Genomic DNA, 18,463 nt, shown 5'->3' with positions numbered 1-18,463 from the left:
ACATAGTCCTGGCCTTCTTTGGGTGCAGCCACCTGCTCCAGTGTGGGGTCCTCCACAGGCTGCAGGCAGATATCTGCTCCACCGTGGACCTCCCATAGGCAGCAGGGGAGAGGCCCTGCCGTCTCACCATGGGGTACAGGGGAGTCTCTGCACTGAAGCACCTCCCCCGCTTCCTCCTCCTTTCTTCCACTGACCTCAGTGTTTGCATAGATATCCCCCTCACAACTTGCACTCCTCCTCCCAGGTTCCCCTTCTTAAATATGTTATCACAGAGGCCCAGCCACTGTCACTAACTGGCTCAGCCTTGGCCAGAAGCAGGTCTGACTTGGAGCCAAGGGAGCTTCAAGAAGCTTCTCACAGGGGGCCACCACTGTAGCGCCCTCCCCCACTACTAAAAAGCCCTGCCATACACACAAACTCAACACAGGGAAGTCCTGAATCCTCCAATTAATGAAAAGACATGAGACAGAACCACTAATTCAGAGGCTAATCATGCATTGTACTTCACACATAGATTATTTAGATTAGGTAAACAGGAGCTTAGAGTTCTGGAGAAAAAAGCTGGTGGTGAAAAGAAGGATTCCTGAAAAGAAATGGTCTCTGAAAGAAATGGGCCCAAAAAGAAGAATGTGAAGATCCTGGCTGGAGGAACAATCCTGCAAATGGGAGAAGATCCTGAAGACCAGAAAGATGCATGGAGACAAACACCAGTGCATGGCCAGGAGCTTTGGTCAGTAACACCCAAGACTGGTAACTGAGCAGCTGCAAAGCATGAACCAATGTGATTTTTGGCCTGACTTCCCTGAACCGGCAGTCATCTCCATGTCGGAAAAGAAAGTTGAAACCTAATGAACATAACTCTGGGTGGGGGAGAGTGTGAGATAATCAAGTTGGTAAAAGTTCTAAAACCACTGAATCTTAAAGAAGCCCCAGTATCCAAGTTGTCATTTACTCTGTCTCACCCGTGACAGATACCAAGAGTATCAGCCCCAAGAAAAAAAACAAAACAAAACAAAAAAACAAACAAAAAAAATAGAGCTGGGAAGTGCCTTACCATATCAGTCTTTTGGGTTTTATAGTTACCTTTTTTTTTTGTGCTTTCCCAGGCTTTAGGGAATCCAAATTCAGCTGTGCATGAATATGTTTCATGTTTTCTATATGGCTGTCTATCAGGTCAACTGGAAGACAGAAAATAGCAACATTTAGAAGTTCATTCACAATCAAAAATATTTTATGAAACATAAAATACCTGTCTTTCAATGGTCTTGATTACTGTTACACTCCTGGACTGAGATTTAAGGTCCAAATTCTGTGACTATAATATATTGTTATCTTCTTGATATCAGGAACTAGCTAACAGTCTCTGAGATGGAGTGCATCTAGTTGAATGATCTTGAGAAGCAAGAATACATTTGAGTCCTCTTGCAACAGAATCCTGTGAGACGAACGCCCAAAGGAAAGACTGATAAGATGGGGAGAGGAAGATGATTTAGGAGAGAGCTCAGAACTCTTAAGGGTATCTTCAACAATGCTGCCTAGAAGACTGAAGCTTCAAGAAGTTAGGGCATGTATTTATCTTACCCAACACTTCCCTAACAGCAGCAGATGTGCTGCATCTGAGGTGAGACAAAGGAAAGCAAAATGTTGAGTTAGGCTCTTTTTTTGCAATCTAGAGTCTTTAATTTATTACAAAATCATGGAGTGACTACATCAATGGACAAGGGAAGAGCTAAAGATGCTGTCTATCTGAACTTCTGCAATGCCCTTGACACAGTCCCCCACAACATCCTTCTCACTAAATTGGAGAGATATGGATTTGATGGGTGGACTGTTCGGTGGATGAGGAATTGGTTGGATAGTGGCATCCAGAGGTTAATGGTCAATGGCTCAATATCCAGATGGAGATCGGTGACAAGTGGTGTCCCTCAGGGGTCCGTACAGGGACCAGTACTGTTTAGTATCTTCATCAGTGACATGGACAGTGGAACTGAGTGCACCCTCAGCAAGTTTGCTGATGACACCAACCTGTGTGATGTGGTTGACATGCTGGAGGGAAGGGATGGCATCCAGAGGAACCCGGACAAGCCTGAAGAGTGGGCCAGTGCGAGTGTCATGAGGTTCAACAAGGCCAAGTGCAAGGTCCTGCACATGGGTCAGAGAACCCCTGGTATCAATACAGGCTGGGGGATGAAGGCATTCAGAGCAGCCCTGCCAAGAAGGACTTGGGGGTACTGGTGGATGAAAAGCTGGACATGAGCCAGCAATGTGCACTCACAGCCCATAAGGCCAACTGTATCCTTGGCTGCATGAAGAGAAGCGTGGCCAATAGGTCAAGGGAGGTGATTCTCCCCCTCTGCTCTGCTCAGCTGAGACCCCACCTGCAGTACTGCATCCAGCTCTAGACCCCTTAGCACTGGAAAGACATGACCCTGTTGAAGCAGGTCCAGAGGGCCATGAAGATGATCATGGGGATGGAACAGCTATCCTATAAACAAAGGCTGAGAGAGTTGGGGTTGTTCAGTCTGGAGAAGAGAAGGCACCAGGGAGACTTTATTGCAGCCTTTGAATACTTAGAGGGGTTATAAGAAAGATGGGGACAAACTTTTTATCAGGGCCTGTTGCAACAGGACAAGGGGCAATGTTTTTAAACTACAAGAGAGTAGATTTAGCCTAGATAGAAGGAAGAATTTTTTACAATGAGGGTGATAAAACACTAGAACAGGTTGCCCAGAGAGGTAGTAGATACCCCATCCCTGGAATCATTCAGGGTCAGGTTGAACAGGGCTCTGAGCAACCTGATCGAGTTGAAGATGTCCCTGCTTATTGCGGGCAGGTTGGACTAGATGGCCTTTAAAGGACCCCTCCAACCCAAACTATTCTATGATCATAGGCTCATGGGATAATTCAAGTTGGAAGAGATGGCCTCCAGAGGTTATATAGTCCAACCTCCTGCTCAAAGCAGAGTCAGCTGTAAGAGCAGACAAGACTTACCTCTAGTCTTATCCAGTTGGGTCTTGAAAATAGAGACTGCACAATATGTCTAGCCACTGCTTGACTGCCTTCAAAGGGGAAATGTTTCTTTACGCACAGTCTGACACTCATGTTTCAATTTATGCCCATTCTCTCTCATCCTCCTACACCATGTACTGCTGTGAAAAACCTGGTTCTGTTATCTTCAAAATCTCATAGGTAGGAGAAGGATGCTATCAGGTCTCTCCAAAACCTTTTCTCCAGGGTGAACATGGCCAGTTCCCTCAACCTCTCCTCCAAGGACAGGTGGACACAACCACCTTGTCTCTCTGCTGAACTTGCTCCAGTTTGTTGATGTCTTTCTTGTACTGAGCCAAAACTGCATGCATTATTCTAGATTCGGTCTAACAAGTGCTAAATAGAAGAAAAGTAATCCTTTCCCCTCAATCTACTGGCTGTGTTCCTGTTCATACAGCCCAAGATGCTGTTAGTCTTCTCACATTCCGCCTGCTGCCTAGCAAGACCTCAAGGTCCTTTTCAGCATCCCAGTCAGCCTGTACTGCTATAAGGGGTTGTTCCTTTACAGGTATCTTAAAAAGTAGTCCTTAAGAGCTGAACAGGTGATGTTAGAGCTACAGAGATCTTCAGAACATTGTTTTGAACCCCAGAACTCTAAAATTTGTGTTGCATTACAGCAAGGATGACTTGAAGGCAGCTCTAGCACAGAACGTGACTGCACTTCATGCGTTGGTGGTGCCTTCAGAGGAAGTCAGGTCTTAGATGATCTAGTGGGTCAACAACAGAAGAACAACCCTAACTGAAGCAAGGGCTGAGTAGACTACCAATACGCTGGGAAAGAACAGTAGGTATATAGTATAAAATTTGAAGTTTGGAGTTTTCTGCCACTATTGGGATTAGACATTAATCAGATACATCTAGGCTATCTAGTTCATTGTAATGTAGATTTAAAGGACTGAACAAATCAATGGATAGATGCAAGTAATGAGAAAGCACCCAAGACAAAGTGCACTTGGGCTGATCAGCAGTTCTTAAATGCATGATACATGAGAAATGCAAATTAACCAGTCTCCTCTGTGTTCTAGTGGGCACAAAAAGCCTTTGATTAGAAGTTTTTTACATTTGTTTTACTGCTGTAAAGTAAAAACCTCAAGCATGGAAGATGTTGCATTTCAAGGGGAGAAGGTCCTACTTAAACTGTAAAATGGGAAGAAAGAAACAAAGAGGCAGGAAAGAACAAAGCTGAGAAAAAGAAGTCTGTTCTTGTCTAGGTACAGACAGAACTGAGAACACAGGGCACACTTTCACTTACAAACCTGTATTGGCATAGCATGAAACAAGAAATGGAAGATACTGCCAGTGCAAAAATCTCCAGTTTCGAATGAATATGCCACTAGCAGTAAAAGCTTACAGGTCTCTTCTCACTCTAACACAGAGCTGTGATTTCACCAGAAATTTTTAGACTGGCTACAACATGGTATTTTATCTGTAGTTGAAAAATGTAATTATTAATAAATTTTCTCTGTAAAGATCTGCAAAAAATGCCACTGAAAACTAGGTCTTTTGTTTTGAGAAAACACATTATGATTTAAAAAATACATTAAAAAACCCAAAAGTATTTGATTCATAAATCATTTAACATACATTTTGAAATGCTCACCTTCCAAAGCACATTTCTGGGCATTTTTACTGACAGCTAACAGAGACAGCAGTGCATTTGTAGCAACTTCTTTCAGCACATCCTTTGAAGATTTTCTTTCACAGACCTACAAATAATGCAATTTCATTACAGAAATGAAAAAGTAACCATACTAAAAGTAGTATTCATATCCATAAATATGTTGTCATAGTCTCTATTTTCATTTGGATGATTCATCACTATATTCCTATCAGAGTTCATTGAAGTCTTTCACTATTTTTTTCTAATTAAAATGTTAAAAAAAAAAAAAAATCATTTTTTTGGTCCTAAGCCCACTCCTCTTATTCTTAACATTCTACCTTCCTAAAGCCTAAATTCCCAGCCCTGGCATTCCAGACCTTTTCTAATATTCAGGCTTCCTATCACAGACAATTCACTGACCTGCCTTTAGCGCAATCTCACTTTCCTTCAACATAATGATGAAGAAGAGACATTAAATATCAGTGAAATTCTTTAGAATAAAAATATCATTGACAAGTGGATATTTTTTTTTTTTTAGATACTCTTCCAACCAGAGAAAAATGGTAGTTTGTCTTACTTTTGCAAGGCCTTTGTGAGCGTCACCATATTTCTAATAACAAATACAATCTCTGTGCTTTCAAAGGAATATTTATTTGGAGTCATATAACAAGACAGTTGAAAGACGAAGAGCTGTCTGTGCTTTATATATTATCCAGTAGAGAATTTTGACCATCTAGCAATTTTCCCTAAAAGATCATTCCAATATTGACATCCAATATAATGGAAAATAGTATGCATTGTAATCAGCATAATATAGTAAAATAAAAACTGTTGCTGGATCATAGTTAAAGAAAAACGTTTTTTAAAGTTAGAAAAAAAATACAGCATTTTAAGAAAAACAATACTTCAGGCAGACATCTCATGAGTACCTAACCATAGGACCTCACTGAGTTTACAATTCTATGTACATCACTTTTTATTTGCTTTAGTCCTCTAGCTAGTAATTAGAAAACAAATTTTTCAAATTTTAATATGCAATAAAATATGAGCGTATGCTCTAGGGTTATCATTTATTGAAGTGTACAGTGTAACTAGGACTGAAAAGGTCAAGGGATGAAGACTAGTAGGGTAATAACTTGAAAAAATCCCACCTCATTGATAAAGGACAACTGACACCACATTAAAGCACCAAAGCATGGACTGGGTTCTGCGTTCATAGCTAACAGAAAAAATTTCTCATTTAGACTACAACCGGTTTTATTAGATCTCAAGTGAAATCTCAAAGCTGTCAGCAACACAAGAATGTTCTAAGTAAATTAACTATTTTTCTGTACTGATAGGTGGTGGTTTCTTTTCAAATTAATTTGAATTGAAGAGTTTGAGTAGTTAAAAATATAAAAAGCTTAAAGTTTAAACTTGATGCTAATTTACACAAGCCAGGAAAAACCAAAATGTTGAGTACCTTCAATCTTGCGTAAACTAAAATGTAGATTTTGTGATTTATCCACTCAAAGGCTTTTGCCCTATTAAATTGCTAGCTGTTTATATTTTTTTCGTAGTTAGAAATATTTTAGTAATAAAAACCATATTTCCTTGCCAATCTCCTGGTATTTTCTTCTAATGAAGTATTATGTGGCTCATTAGAACTGGTTAAATCATTAAGGTGAGTTGTCCTATATTTATATCTTTTTTTTAAGTTTTAATTTCATCTGTTTTCTAAATTTTATCTTAAAACCCAGCAAAATTCCATTCTTTTTTGAATCATGCTCCTTTATGCATTTTTTTCCTTACTCTGCAATCAAGAATTGCAGTTTATAATAAAAAAGAAAGTTTATGACAATCATAGGGAACACTTCAGTAATTAAGAATTGATGATTAACTACTAGTTGAAGGAAAAAAATAACTCTGTAAATTTATAATGCCTTCTGCCAGCAGATTCTATAGTTTTAAACTACTAGTATTAAAGTATTAAAACAAGAATGGACACTTAATCCTTTTTTGAAATTATGATATATAATAAATTTAATATCTCCCATAAATCCACAGCAGATCTAGCTATGTTAGTCTGCACCTACGGTTAGTTAAAGGGGAGATCACAGTTTTTCTAAATTATTGTAAATTTTATATTTAGATAAAAGAAGGTAGAGCCTAAATTTAAGACTTTATGTATGGATTATGGTTTCCTTATTACTTTTACTTCTGATCTTGAAAACACGCATACAAGGTTTAAAGTTTATGTACACAAAAGCACCAAAACCTTTTAAAGTCAGCATGTGCATTTACTAAATTGGTTGTATGCAATAATGCACACTAATTTAGGACCTGGTCTGTTAATATTCCCACCTGCAGACTGGGTCCTAATTTACCATTTGCCATTGCGTATCATCTATTCTGTAGGTTTTATGGGATAGGATGATTACTGGAGATGCCTGATTGTTTCAAAATTCTCTCTCACAGCCTTTTCCATGTTAGTCAATTACTTGCTTCAGTGGTTGTCTTGAAGAAAGATCATATTTAAATCTTTTGGGTTGTTTTTGTTTTGTTTTTTAATAGCTTACCTTACATACTATGGGCTCCTCTTGCAACTACCTCTCAATGACCACCGTGGGGGGAAGGGAAGTAAATATATGTACTTCACTCTAAAAAGCAAGCTGTTTCTTTCCTAATTCTGTAACACTTTTTTGGGTATATCCCTTTCACGTATTATAAAGCCCCAGACAGCACAGGTTATCTTTTGAGCTCTTTTATGAACAAAATGCAATGTCCACCTACAGCTCTGAACAGTTAAAGAGCAAGTTAAAAGATGGTATCTCTTACAATACTCAAACTATGTCATGGTGTCTGATGGACTTTTATTGGCCTGGCTGCAGTTAATTCTTCACTGTATACTTTTTCTGCTGTCACCATAAGAGTCACCACTTTTTGGTGGCAAAGCAAAGATTGGTGAGCAACAATGTATACCTATACAAAAATAGAGCACTGTGACTTACAACACAAGATGTCTTTGACATACTTTTGTGCAACAGCATTTTTTCTGCCAGAGCCAAGGATTTCAGTTTTAGGCATATACATAAGCATTAAAATCAAAAACCTAACACGATATTTAGCAAATTATGGGATTTCAGTTAAGTGCTCCTGTTTTGCTTTCAGACTCTCTAAAATCATGTCCTCACAGGAAATCTCTATGCATTAAATTATACGATTCTTATAAAAAAATAATTACAAGACACTGACTCCAGAACATCATAAATCATAAGCTACATTATATGAAATGTGTCTTTCAGACAAACACTACACTTCTAATCATAGATCACTATTATTGTTACAGTGACAAACTGCACATAGTAAGGAGGACAATGAGTATATAGATATAAGAACCAATTTTTGAGGGAAAATAAATTAGACACAAATTTCACATATAACTTTGCTTATTACTAAGTAATGGAAGATATTTTAACAGTCTGTAAATAAAAAGTAAAGGATGTAAATATAAAGGAGGTAAAAGAATCATCTAGGACAGTATATAAAAGTATAAATTAAGCAAGACAGAACATTCATAATAAGTATCTAGATAAAAAACATCTTGTCTCCAATATATGTCAGTCAACAAGTTCCTAAAAGAATTAGTGAAAATATGCTACCTGACCAATTCAAAACTAGCTTGGAAAATACATTAACATATGCTCCTTAAATACAACCACACTTATCTTACACTATCAGGGAATGAACTAGAAGGTTTAATGATTCATTTTGGTTCACAATTTTTACAAAGGCAGCTGTTAAGAGCAACAATGCTGCCATTTACAAAGAGGATTAGTATGTCTTGAACCTTAAAAATCTCATTACAAGTTTGGAAAAGCAGAAAAAAAAGCATTATCAGTATTTGGTGAAACATATTCTATGTATGTATCATCTTCTCTACATAAGATTTCATACTATGCTGTTGCAGTATAATTGCCTTGCAAGGTACTTCCTAGAAGTTGCTTCTTTGCAACTGTTCCAGCTGAACATGAACTTCAAAAATGAGTGCAATAGATGCCTCAAATTAAATATGTCCTGGTTCATAACTGGAAATGATTTTTCATTAGGTAACTACAGTATTTTTTTAACAAAATACAAAAATGCAAAAATACACCCAGCAATCACATTGTCAAATTTTAAATACCTGAATAATTAATGCAGTAAGATGAGTTACTGATGCCTGGCATCCTTCAGCATGATCCAGAAGAAAGCTAATAGTTGGATTCTGACATATACTCTGTTTATCTTGGAGCTGTCTTCTTCCTTCCTCATTCAAAAGGACAGAGAGGAACTGTAAACTAGCCATATATAAAGCAGGAAATGTGGTTGACAGGTGAATACAATCACAAATGGTATCTGAAAGATTAAACAGAAACATAAAATTTTTTATATTTCATTCTGAATAAAGCTTAAGTGCTTCGGAACTCAGAAAGACTTATCAAGGTGTGTGAGCCAAGAAGCAGTTATATCTGTGCACTGCACAAGGAATACTACAAATTCTATGCATTTGGTAAGTCTTTAAAAATCTAAGAAAGAAAAGTTTGAGTTATATAGGTCTGAATGAAATAATTGGTCTGTATTAATTTGACTATAAAACAGAAAAGCAACTTCCATTTGCTAAATTGCTCATTTGTTTCACAATTTTCTGAACTCTCCTCACTTTACTCAACAGTTTATATTATCATACCAACCGTACCCATCAGCTGCTTTATGGGCAATTGGATTTGGATTCACCAGACGACTTAACATGCACCTGGCTGAAATCACAAGCTTGAATGGACTACACTCTTAATTCAGTATTGAAACATGTCAGAGAATCTTGGTGACCTAGAGCCCTGACTAGGCAAGTAACTAATGAAGGAATAATTAAAAAACAAACAAAACCCTGTATAATAGTCTTGAATTCATACAAACAAAATTCAAACAAAACTTGTGAATTTATCTGACAGTTCAAAAGTTAGTCCAATAATACAAGAAAGAGTTATAAAAATTCAGTTAAGAGAAAAAGTCAGTCAAGCTCTGGACACATTTGGTTTTCATTCTGGATATGCCATTGCTAATTACTTAATAGAATCTAAACAAGAATGCCCCTCTTTTCTGCTTGTTTATTTTATTAGTTGCTAGGTTAAAATCCATCCAGAAATAGTTATTACCAATTATTGCTGTACAATGATTTGCAAGGGCTTCTGTCACAGATGGAAAAGATATTTGGCCACTCTTCCACAATAATGTAGCTAGAAGGTTGAAAAAGTCTACCCATGTTTCATGAAGTACAGATGTTATCTCGGTATCTGCAAAGATAATATAGGAAAAAGTCAAACCATTTACACATGTGCACAAACCTGAACAGCTAAGCCTGACATCAACTGTCAATTTAAATGAAGGTGGTATGTAAATGAAGATCTGCCTCTGTCTGACTATACTGGAAACAAAGGACTTCATTACCTAACCCATCTTTGGAACGAATGGCGAGAATCGTGAAGCTATTTCCCAAGAGAGGTTTCAACAGTTCGTCCTGGATTACAAGCTGAGAGTCCACCAATAAACATGATTTCAGAAGCTGGGACATAGATGACAGGTATTGAAGTAGTAATAACACCTGTTAAATATTTTTTAAAAGTTATGAAATAAAGCCATATATTTGTACCTTCCATATTTTTTCTTATTTAAGTACTCATACTACATCAACTGATTCATAACATTTTGAATTAATATACACCACTTAAAAGAAATAATGGGATATAAATTAAAAATTGTTCTCCTAATTTTTACTGTAGAAGATGAAACAGAATTCCTAGTCCAGAAACACATGTGTGAAATCAATTTTCTAGTGACAAAGAATAAACTTCCTTGTGAGAACGTCATGACTCTTATTGTCTGTACAGCATCATATTCTCTGAAAGCGCACAAAGAAAAACATAAAACTGGTCATTAATACTGAACATCATAATATTCATATGTGTATTTCCTGAAAACAGAAAATCAATTTGAAACTTTAGGAAAAAAACTATTCCTGACCTATTTATTTACTTATTCTCACAAGATTTCTGCAGAAACATTTCTTAATAATCTGGGAATCTTTCTTCAAAATAAATCTGAATGCAGAGCAGCAGAAGTTTTAAAATGGCGGTGTGCCATGAATATAGTTTGTTCTATATGTCATATATATACAGAGTTAAACTTCAGACAAAAAGTAGTTCTATTGGCAGTAATCCTATAGGCTTTGCATACATCAAAATTAGTTGAGAACTATATAAGTGTCTGCAGGATTGGAGACAAAACAAAGCAGACAGGTTTGTTGCGGAAAATAAACATGAAATGTGTCAGTAACTGCATCTGGCTCATACTTCAATACCATACAAAAAAATTCTATTACATGACTTCTGTGACTGTAAAACTCAATTTGTACTTTTAAAACACAGCTGGTTTTCAGTTTGATGGTTCTAGGTATAGGTCCAACATAGAAATTAATTGTTCTGTGTTGAATATAACACGGTTTATTTTCTCTTAAACCTTGTCAAAAGCACAGAAATTCACATGAATGTAGACTATAGCAGTGTGTCTGGACTATGTTAATGAATATAGATTATACAACCATAATTAATTTCATAATTTAAAAAAATTAGAAAGTAATAAATGCTTCTCTAACCTGAGCTTTTACGTGTTCTATATGACATGGATGACCAAATGGAGCTTTCAGTTCCAAGATACATTTCTCAACCAGATTAGCACTTACAAGACTAAAATAAAATAAATTGGTTAGACATAAATAATTAAACATTCTACTAATTCAACATTCCATAGAAGAGAACATTTTAAATAAACAGAATAAAAATAAATTATGAAGCGCTTCCTTAACATAGTGGGGTTTAGCAGTAGGTCTAGTGCAATGGCAACTATAAGTAGCAGGAAGTTTTTTCAAAATAGTTAGACATGAATTCCAATGGCTGTTGGTGCACTGGTAAAAATTGTTTGTTTATATTAGATTGCTTATTTTCTTTCCTGTAGAAGAATAAACAGCTCTGTAATAATATAAGCTGTATTCAAACAAGGGTGGTTTTTTCATTAATTGCAGTATGAAGAGAACTACAAAAGCTCTTGAAAACCTTACAAAAAACTGAACTAATTTTCATGCTTCACTTCAGGACTTCCAAACACTTTCTACAGATGAAAGAATTTGTTACAATGCAAGTGGAAACATGGAATACAATCTAGAAACTATTTTGAAGTGGTTCCTTCTTTAAAAAAGAAACAAATCACTAGGGTCTATTATTCAATACTTTCACAAATCTGGCAAGCATTATTTACTCTTTTTTACTGTGACAGTCCTTGGCTCATCTTCAAAATATTGCATACAATTCAAAGAAGAAAATCAAAAAATGAACTGAAATGATCTGCTATTCTGAATACCTGACTATATCATGTAGTGCTCTAAGAAAAAATAAAACCCTTAAAAAAATTACCACTCCAAAAAGATGACTAAATGGCCATCTATCAAAAACCTAAAACATTACCAGAGCAACACAGTAGTCCTGTAGAAGACAGGCACCACAAATGGAATCACCAGTGACTACCTTTTCTGTGAAAAAAAGAAATAATCCAAATTCTTTTCTTTTGTTGATTGAATTTTTTAAAAAAGACATTTTTCAACACTTCAGAAGCAAGAAGTATTTAACAGTTGTATGTATTTAATGGTGTATGTATTTAACAGTTTTGGTAAGAAACACTGGTAGATCTCATTTCAAACTTTTCACCTTCTTTGTCACACCTTGTTCAGCAGTTATTGATCTCATACCTGCTGAGAGCTGTTAGCAAATGTGCTTGTTGAAGAGCAATTCCAGTATCTTTTGGTGTGACAACCAGCAGGTTGCGCAGAAGGCTGCAAACAGCTGACAAAAGGGCAGGTGTGACTACAGCATGCTGTTTAGACAGAGCAGCAGACATGGGAGAATCATGTTGACTTGGAGATTCTGTTGTGGTTGTATCACTTTGACCTAGAATGTGTTTAATAAAAAACAACAACAATAAAAAACAACCCACAAAACATTAACGCAGTTACATAAAACAAATTGCTTTTTTTTTTTTTCCCAATAAAATATCTAAGTTACCTCTGCATTTAAAACAGTATATTCTGGAACAAGAGAAAAACAAAAAAAAACCCCAGGAAATCAGATACAGGAAAAGCATAATTTAAAATAGCTCTGATATAAAATGTTCTTTCTCAAGGCACTAATAATTGTTAAAGATAAACAGTAAATCTGGACATTTTCACTTCTTTCCTTAACAGAAGAATATTTTATATTTGTACACAGTGCTCTCTACCTACATCATTTAATATATTTTTTACATTATATACATTTTTATCTTTCTACATATAAAGTGAATTATATATACATCTCTGTGTGCGTATGTGTGTACATGAATGTAGATGACAGCTTTACCAAAATTGATTGTTTTGAAAGGGTGACTGGATGCCCAGAGTAGAACTTAAGTCTTGAGTTACATTTCAAGCCGTATCAACCATTTTTACTTACTTCTGCCAAATGTATTTCACTTCATTTTAAAGGAAGTGTTTCATGTTTGTCTTCTAAAACAATCACTTGAAGCATCAATGATGATTGTTCCAGCAATAGGCAAGCTTTATATGCATGTACAAATACTGGAATATGGGCAGGCTAATACAACATATTCGTCATTATGTACACAAACTCAGACTTTGACTTACCTTGTGCCTTAAGCCGATCAACTACAGTTTCAGGAATAAAACTGGTTGAATTTGTTGGGACTGTTGCCCGAAGCTCAGGAACACTCCCCAGTGATGGTGATGCAGACAGAACCTAGAAAGCCATAAAAAGGAAATCAGTTGATTCCAGCTTTTATAAAGCAGAGTTCTATTTAGATTTTGCTGGGGGGGGGGGGGGGGCGGGGCAGGGGGAAACAACCCACTAAAGCCAGCAAATTTGATTAAAGTTTGTTCACAATATGTGTGTGTGTGTATATATATATATTTTATAAACATTCAATAATTGAAACTATTGAAAGATGTGCAATATGAACAGCCTGAAACATTTCAGTTAAAAACTGATCAATGCCCATGTTACTGGAAATTCCTCTTCTTCATCCCTCTTTTTCATCCATATAATTGACTCAATCTATGTTTGGACAAAGATAAAGGCATTACTGAAGCATTTAAACTCAGATTTTTCATGGCCTTTTTGCTCTGCTGAGAACATCAGTGCTTGTCCATTTGTACCAGGACACGCTCAGATAAAAATATCACAAGCGTATTAGTCATCAACTAAAGTTGATGTTCCAGAGTCTTTCCAACTCTGGATACTTCTCTCAACCTTAGTCCTGTGATCCTTGTATGTATTAATTTCATAGTGAAGATGAGATATTTACATGACAGTAGATAATTTTACTGTCATACTGCCATGCTCCTCCTACCCATTCTACATTATCTATCATATTATTAATTTTGCACACTATGAAAAGTTCTTAATGCTCTTGCTACTGTGTTTAAAACCACAAGCGTGAGATCAGAAGATCTAGAGTCTCCAGCTTAATAATATGCTTTTGTGACATGACAAGACCTGTGACCCATTTCAGAGTATGGGATAAGTATCTCCCACGTCAGGTCACTTTTTCACTCCTGTTTTTTGTTTTCTAGATGGACAATTCACATCAGATACACTGTATAGTGACACTCTTGAAGAAAATGTAATGAATACAGAATGCTGGGGAATCCAGTGAAACCCCAACACAGTCTCAGCTTGAAGGAGGACGTTATTAGACTTTTCTTCATAGTGAACTTTCTAAGGAAGAGTGAAATATTTCAAAGGTTTCTTTTTTAAAGTTTTATTAGAATATCAGTTAGAATATTTTGTTACCTAAGGAAAAGTCAAAAGTGATTTAATTGACAAAAAGGGTGAAGGTAAGGAAATCACAGATTACTCCCTTCCTAGCTGTTGTATCCTTGTCATTAGGTCACTGCTTTCCAGGTTTGGCTTCGATCTACTCAGCAGCATTCTGAGCTATAGGAACTCTACTTAGTATTTTCTCATCTCCTAGAAAGTTTAACCCCACCTCCCGCCCCCATCATTTTGAAATATCGTTAGGCTTCTATCAGCATATCTTTACTTCAGACCTCTGTCCCTGTATCAGCTAAAGGTTGCCACCTCCATGATGTAACTCCCTTCTTTTCCCTATTTTCCTCTGTTCTCCCACTACTGTCCATCCTACAGTCTTGAATCTTTCTCCTCAAGTATGCTCAGTTGTTCCTTAAAAAAAGCCAGAAGATTACTGTAACACAGAAAACAAGCTACTGTAAGATTTGGTGTGCGTGTCTAAAATCCAGGATTCACATAAACACTAGGACAAATCTGGCTAAATTATTTTCTCAAAACGCAGTCCCAAATTGTAGCAACCAAATGAAATTCAAGTTCTGTTTAGATTATACAAATAAACCCCATATTTGCCAATTGGAATAAGCTATTTAGTCTCAAGCTTGCTGATTGAAATAATTATTAAAACCCATTATTTATATTAAATCAATCCATCCTGACACATGGTAAATTCTGCATTTATTCAGCACTATACTTCAATTCCAAGCATTCTAATAAGCGACAAAAAACATAACTCTTTCTTAAAAAGTACAAACCCTAAATGCACCTTCTAACAGTCCATATGGTTCTGCAACAAGTAGAGCCCTAAAAGGAATTATTTCTATACTGAGAGTCATCTTAAAGATTATTATGAATTATACAACCTTTCATGTTAGTAAACAGTATCACCTACATTGCACAACAATTCCTTCTCCATCTTCTACAACTGTCTAAACACTTTGAGTAAAGATATGAAAACAAGTTCTTAAGGTATGTTAAAGACATAAATAAATAAAAACTTTATCTGGTTAGAAAAATATCAGCTTCCTGCACTGATAGAACATTTATTGGTAATTGCTTTCACAGTGGGACATGGGTCAAAACCAGAAATTTTCTGCTATCTTAACAGAAAACATACAGTAAACAAAAATAAGTTGTTTCCACAGTATTCTGCCTTCCAGGAAAGAAAAGATATTACACTTTTATAAATGATCTTTGATAAGTATGATCTAGGAGTCGGGGACATTGTACCTACTAAAGGATATTTAGCATTGCCAACATATTCTTTCTAGGAGCAATGAAGCATTCTGTTACTTAACAGTGAAACAAACGTTGGAAGGGGGTTTAATTGGGGAAAAGAAAGGGTTGTGGCAGGGGGTGGGAGATGACAACTGCAGATTAGAACTAATACAGAAGAATACAAAAATTGTCTGAGTGGAAACACAGGAGAAATGTGAGGGTTTTGCCGTTTATCTACTAGATATGAATAAAATGTCTTTTCTTAACCTCTAGTATAAAAATCCCTCTGGCATTGCTTTAATAGGCTTGCAGTGATTAATTCTATTCAGTTCTCTTTTCAAAGGTTTAAATCACTTAACTGTATAGCACTCTGGTAACCATGGTTCCAGAAAATAAAGCACACATTTTTATAAAATAGCAAGAAGATTTCACAGGAAAGAATGGCCATGACTTAAAGCTATCTGGGAGATGTCTGTAGATCTTTAACTTGCACCATTTTTAGCTCAAGTTTTTAAATAACTGCTCATTTTGCTAAGCTGTCCTGGGCACAGAACAGCGTAGAGTATTTCTACAGTGTGAAGCAAGTTGGTATCTCTATGCTGATTGGTGTTTTCAATCATACATACTAAACACAAAACAAACATGTTGGTTAAAATAAGGATTTGTCCTCTGCAATGATAACCTGAGTTAATGTTTAAACTAAGAATTCTATTAAAAGACAAAGATTTTAATCCTCTCAGAATTGGACTTTCCGCAGTATCCACATTCCAGTTTACAGAAAAATAAAGATAAATTTGACAAAAATCTGTAATCCACTGAGATCTTAAAGACAGTAAATACAGTGCATATGAGTTAACAGAGTACAGACAATCCAGCTCTGCTGCTGTCTTTTAGGTGACCTTGAATCATTGATTTCATTCCCACATCTCTATTCTTTATTCTATATTTATAGACTAAAGTAAAACCAGAAAGATTTCTGTTATTGTATGTACTTGTTTTTTAATCTTCTCAATTTTATTTTCTGCAAATTTGGGGAAAAATTTGAGAATGAGGAAAAAAAGATGAAGCCAAAAAGTAATTTAGATTATATTTTCACTTAAGGTCATAGGAACCCTGTGTGAAATCATCATGTGATATCAGATAGCTCAAAGTATTTATTACATGAAATCTGAAAACAGAGAAAACTAATAATGTCTTTTTCTATTTGTCAGAACTGTTTCCAAAAATAAAAAAAACATCAGAGCTTTTCTCTTCACAGAAAAGAAATTCACATAATTCAGTAAAAAGACATCACCTTCTGCAAAGATCTTCAGGATGGGGCTTACTGAACAAAAAGCAGTTTCAGCTTCGTAGACTGACATTCATGAAATGAATGGATATGGACATATTTAGAAAAACTTTTATTTAAAAAAAAAAATTAAAGTGTCAGAGAAGAGCTTCTGACAGAAACAATTCTACTTAGTTTGATAGCTAGTAACTCTCAATTATTTGAGGCTGTTGTCATCAAATCTGTACCACACAAAAAAATCTTTCCCTCCAATAAGACCTGCAGACTCCCTTTCATCTGTGATGGGGAAAGCATGCCATCTAGTGGGCTTGGAATAACTACATATTCCTGGTACTATCAATATATAGAAAACGTAGACAAACTTTCACAAACTTTTGGTAATGACTTCAAAAATGTATATCTTTTATTCATATGTCAAAACAGAAAGCTTTGGGCCAAACTATATGAACATAAAATTTGAAGTTATATAGGAATAATTTGCAAATACCTGATTTCAGGACAAGTTTGAGCTTTTAAAAGTATTTACAAACTTTACCAGATAAACACTTAATGGTCATTAACTGCTCCCACTTTGTATTTAGCCTCAGTTCCCTTCCTCTATCTTTCTTCTCCTAATTAATACTGGCATTGGAACATCAGACATCTGCATCTTGCCTTCCAACTTAGAAACTTAGCATCTGTCATGTCAGTACAGGTATTTTTTTGAAGGTAAGAAACTTAGTTAATAAAAACAAGAGTTTACAGCTGCTACAAAGGCCCATGAAAGACAAATGGAAATTAAATTAACTTATATGAATGACAATCCAAGTTTTTGTGTGAAATCTTCATACATATCAGGGGAAGAAGGAAAACAAAAAAACCCTTGAAATAGTTATTAACGTTAGCTGTAAGAGCATAATCTTAGCAAATATGAAGTCTACAACACCTGGAAGACTGATATTAGTATTTTAGTATTACTCTGTGCTTTCCACTTTAAATAATTAGTTGTCCATTTGTTAGATGGAATTGTAGAGTTATGCTTTTATGTTAAACTATGATCCTACTTTACACATATAAATAAAAATACATTAATTTTATCTGGTAGATTCCAAATTATTTCTTCCTTTTTTCTTTTTTTATTCTACTGAAGCTATTTCATGTAAAGAACTCTTCAACTCTTCGTGAATACTCAGGCACAATTTTAAGTAGAATAGACACTCAACCCTGATAGAATTGCTGAAATGTAACTTGTCCCTCAAGCGACACGAGAGAAACAAGATGAAATTTGTTCAACTTTTATTTCTGTAAGTGACACTCAATTTATTCAGTAAAAAGCAATTTAGAAACAACTGCTTTTAAACAACCTGAGATTCTTATCTAAATGTTTTTTTAAATAGTATCCAT

The 18,463-nt window shown here is 35.6% G+C and overlaps 1 protein-coding gene across 1 annotated transcript in view; it reads right to left on the bottom strand.

Moving 5' to 3' along the window:
* Window positions 1-18,463, bottom strand: part of RTTN (rotatin) — an 88,431-nt gene that overhangs the window by 12,235 nt on the left and 57,733 nt on the right. The window contains exons 35-42 of the mRNA XM_074877410.1: window positions 13,395-13,506; window positions 12,465-12,663; window positions 11,319-11,409; window positions 10,115-10,268; window positions 9,823-9,960; window positions 8,814-9,025; window positions 4,649-4,754; window positions 1,084-1,178 (exon numbers count right to left, since the gene is read on the bottom strand). Of these exons, the coding sequence (XP_074733511.1) occupies window positions 1,084-1,178; window positions 4,649-4,754; window positions 8,814-9,025; window positions 9,823-9,960; window positions 10,115-10,268; window positions 11,319-11,409; window positions 12,465-12,663; window positions 13,395-13,506 (1,107 nt within the window). The remainder of the gene's footprint in view (window positions 1-1,083; window positions 1,179-4,648; window positions 4,755-8,813; window positions 9,026-9,822; window positions 9,961-10,114; window positions 10,269-11,318; window positions 11,410-12,464; window positions 12,664-13,394; window positions 13,507-18,463) is intronic.

Source organism: Strix uralensis, chromosome 1 (genome assembly GCF_047716275.1).
Source record: "Strix uralensis isolate ZFMK-TIS-50842 chromosome 1, bStrUra1, whole genome shotgun sequence".
NCBI classification, from domain to species: domain Eukaryota; kingdom Metazoa; phylum Chordata; class Aves; order Strigiformes; family Strigidae; genus Strix; species Strix uralensis.
This window is presented reverse-complemented; position numbering and strand designations above follow the sequence as displayed.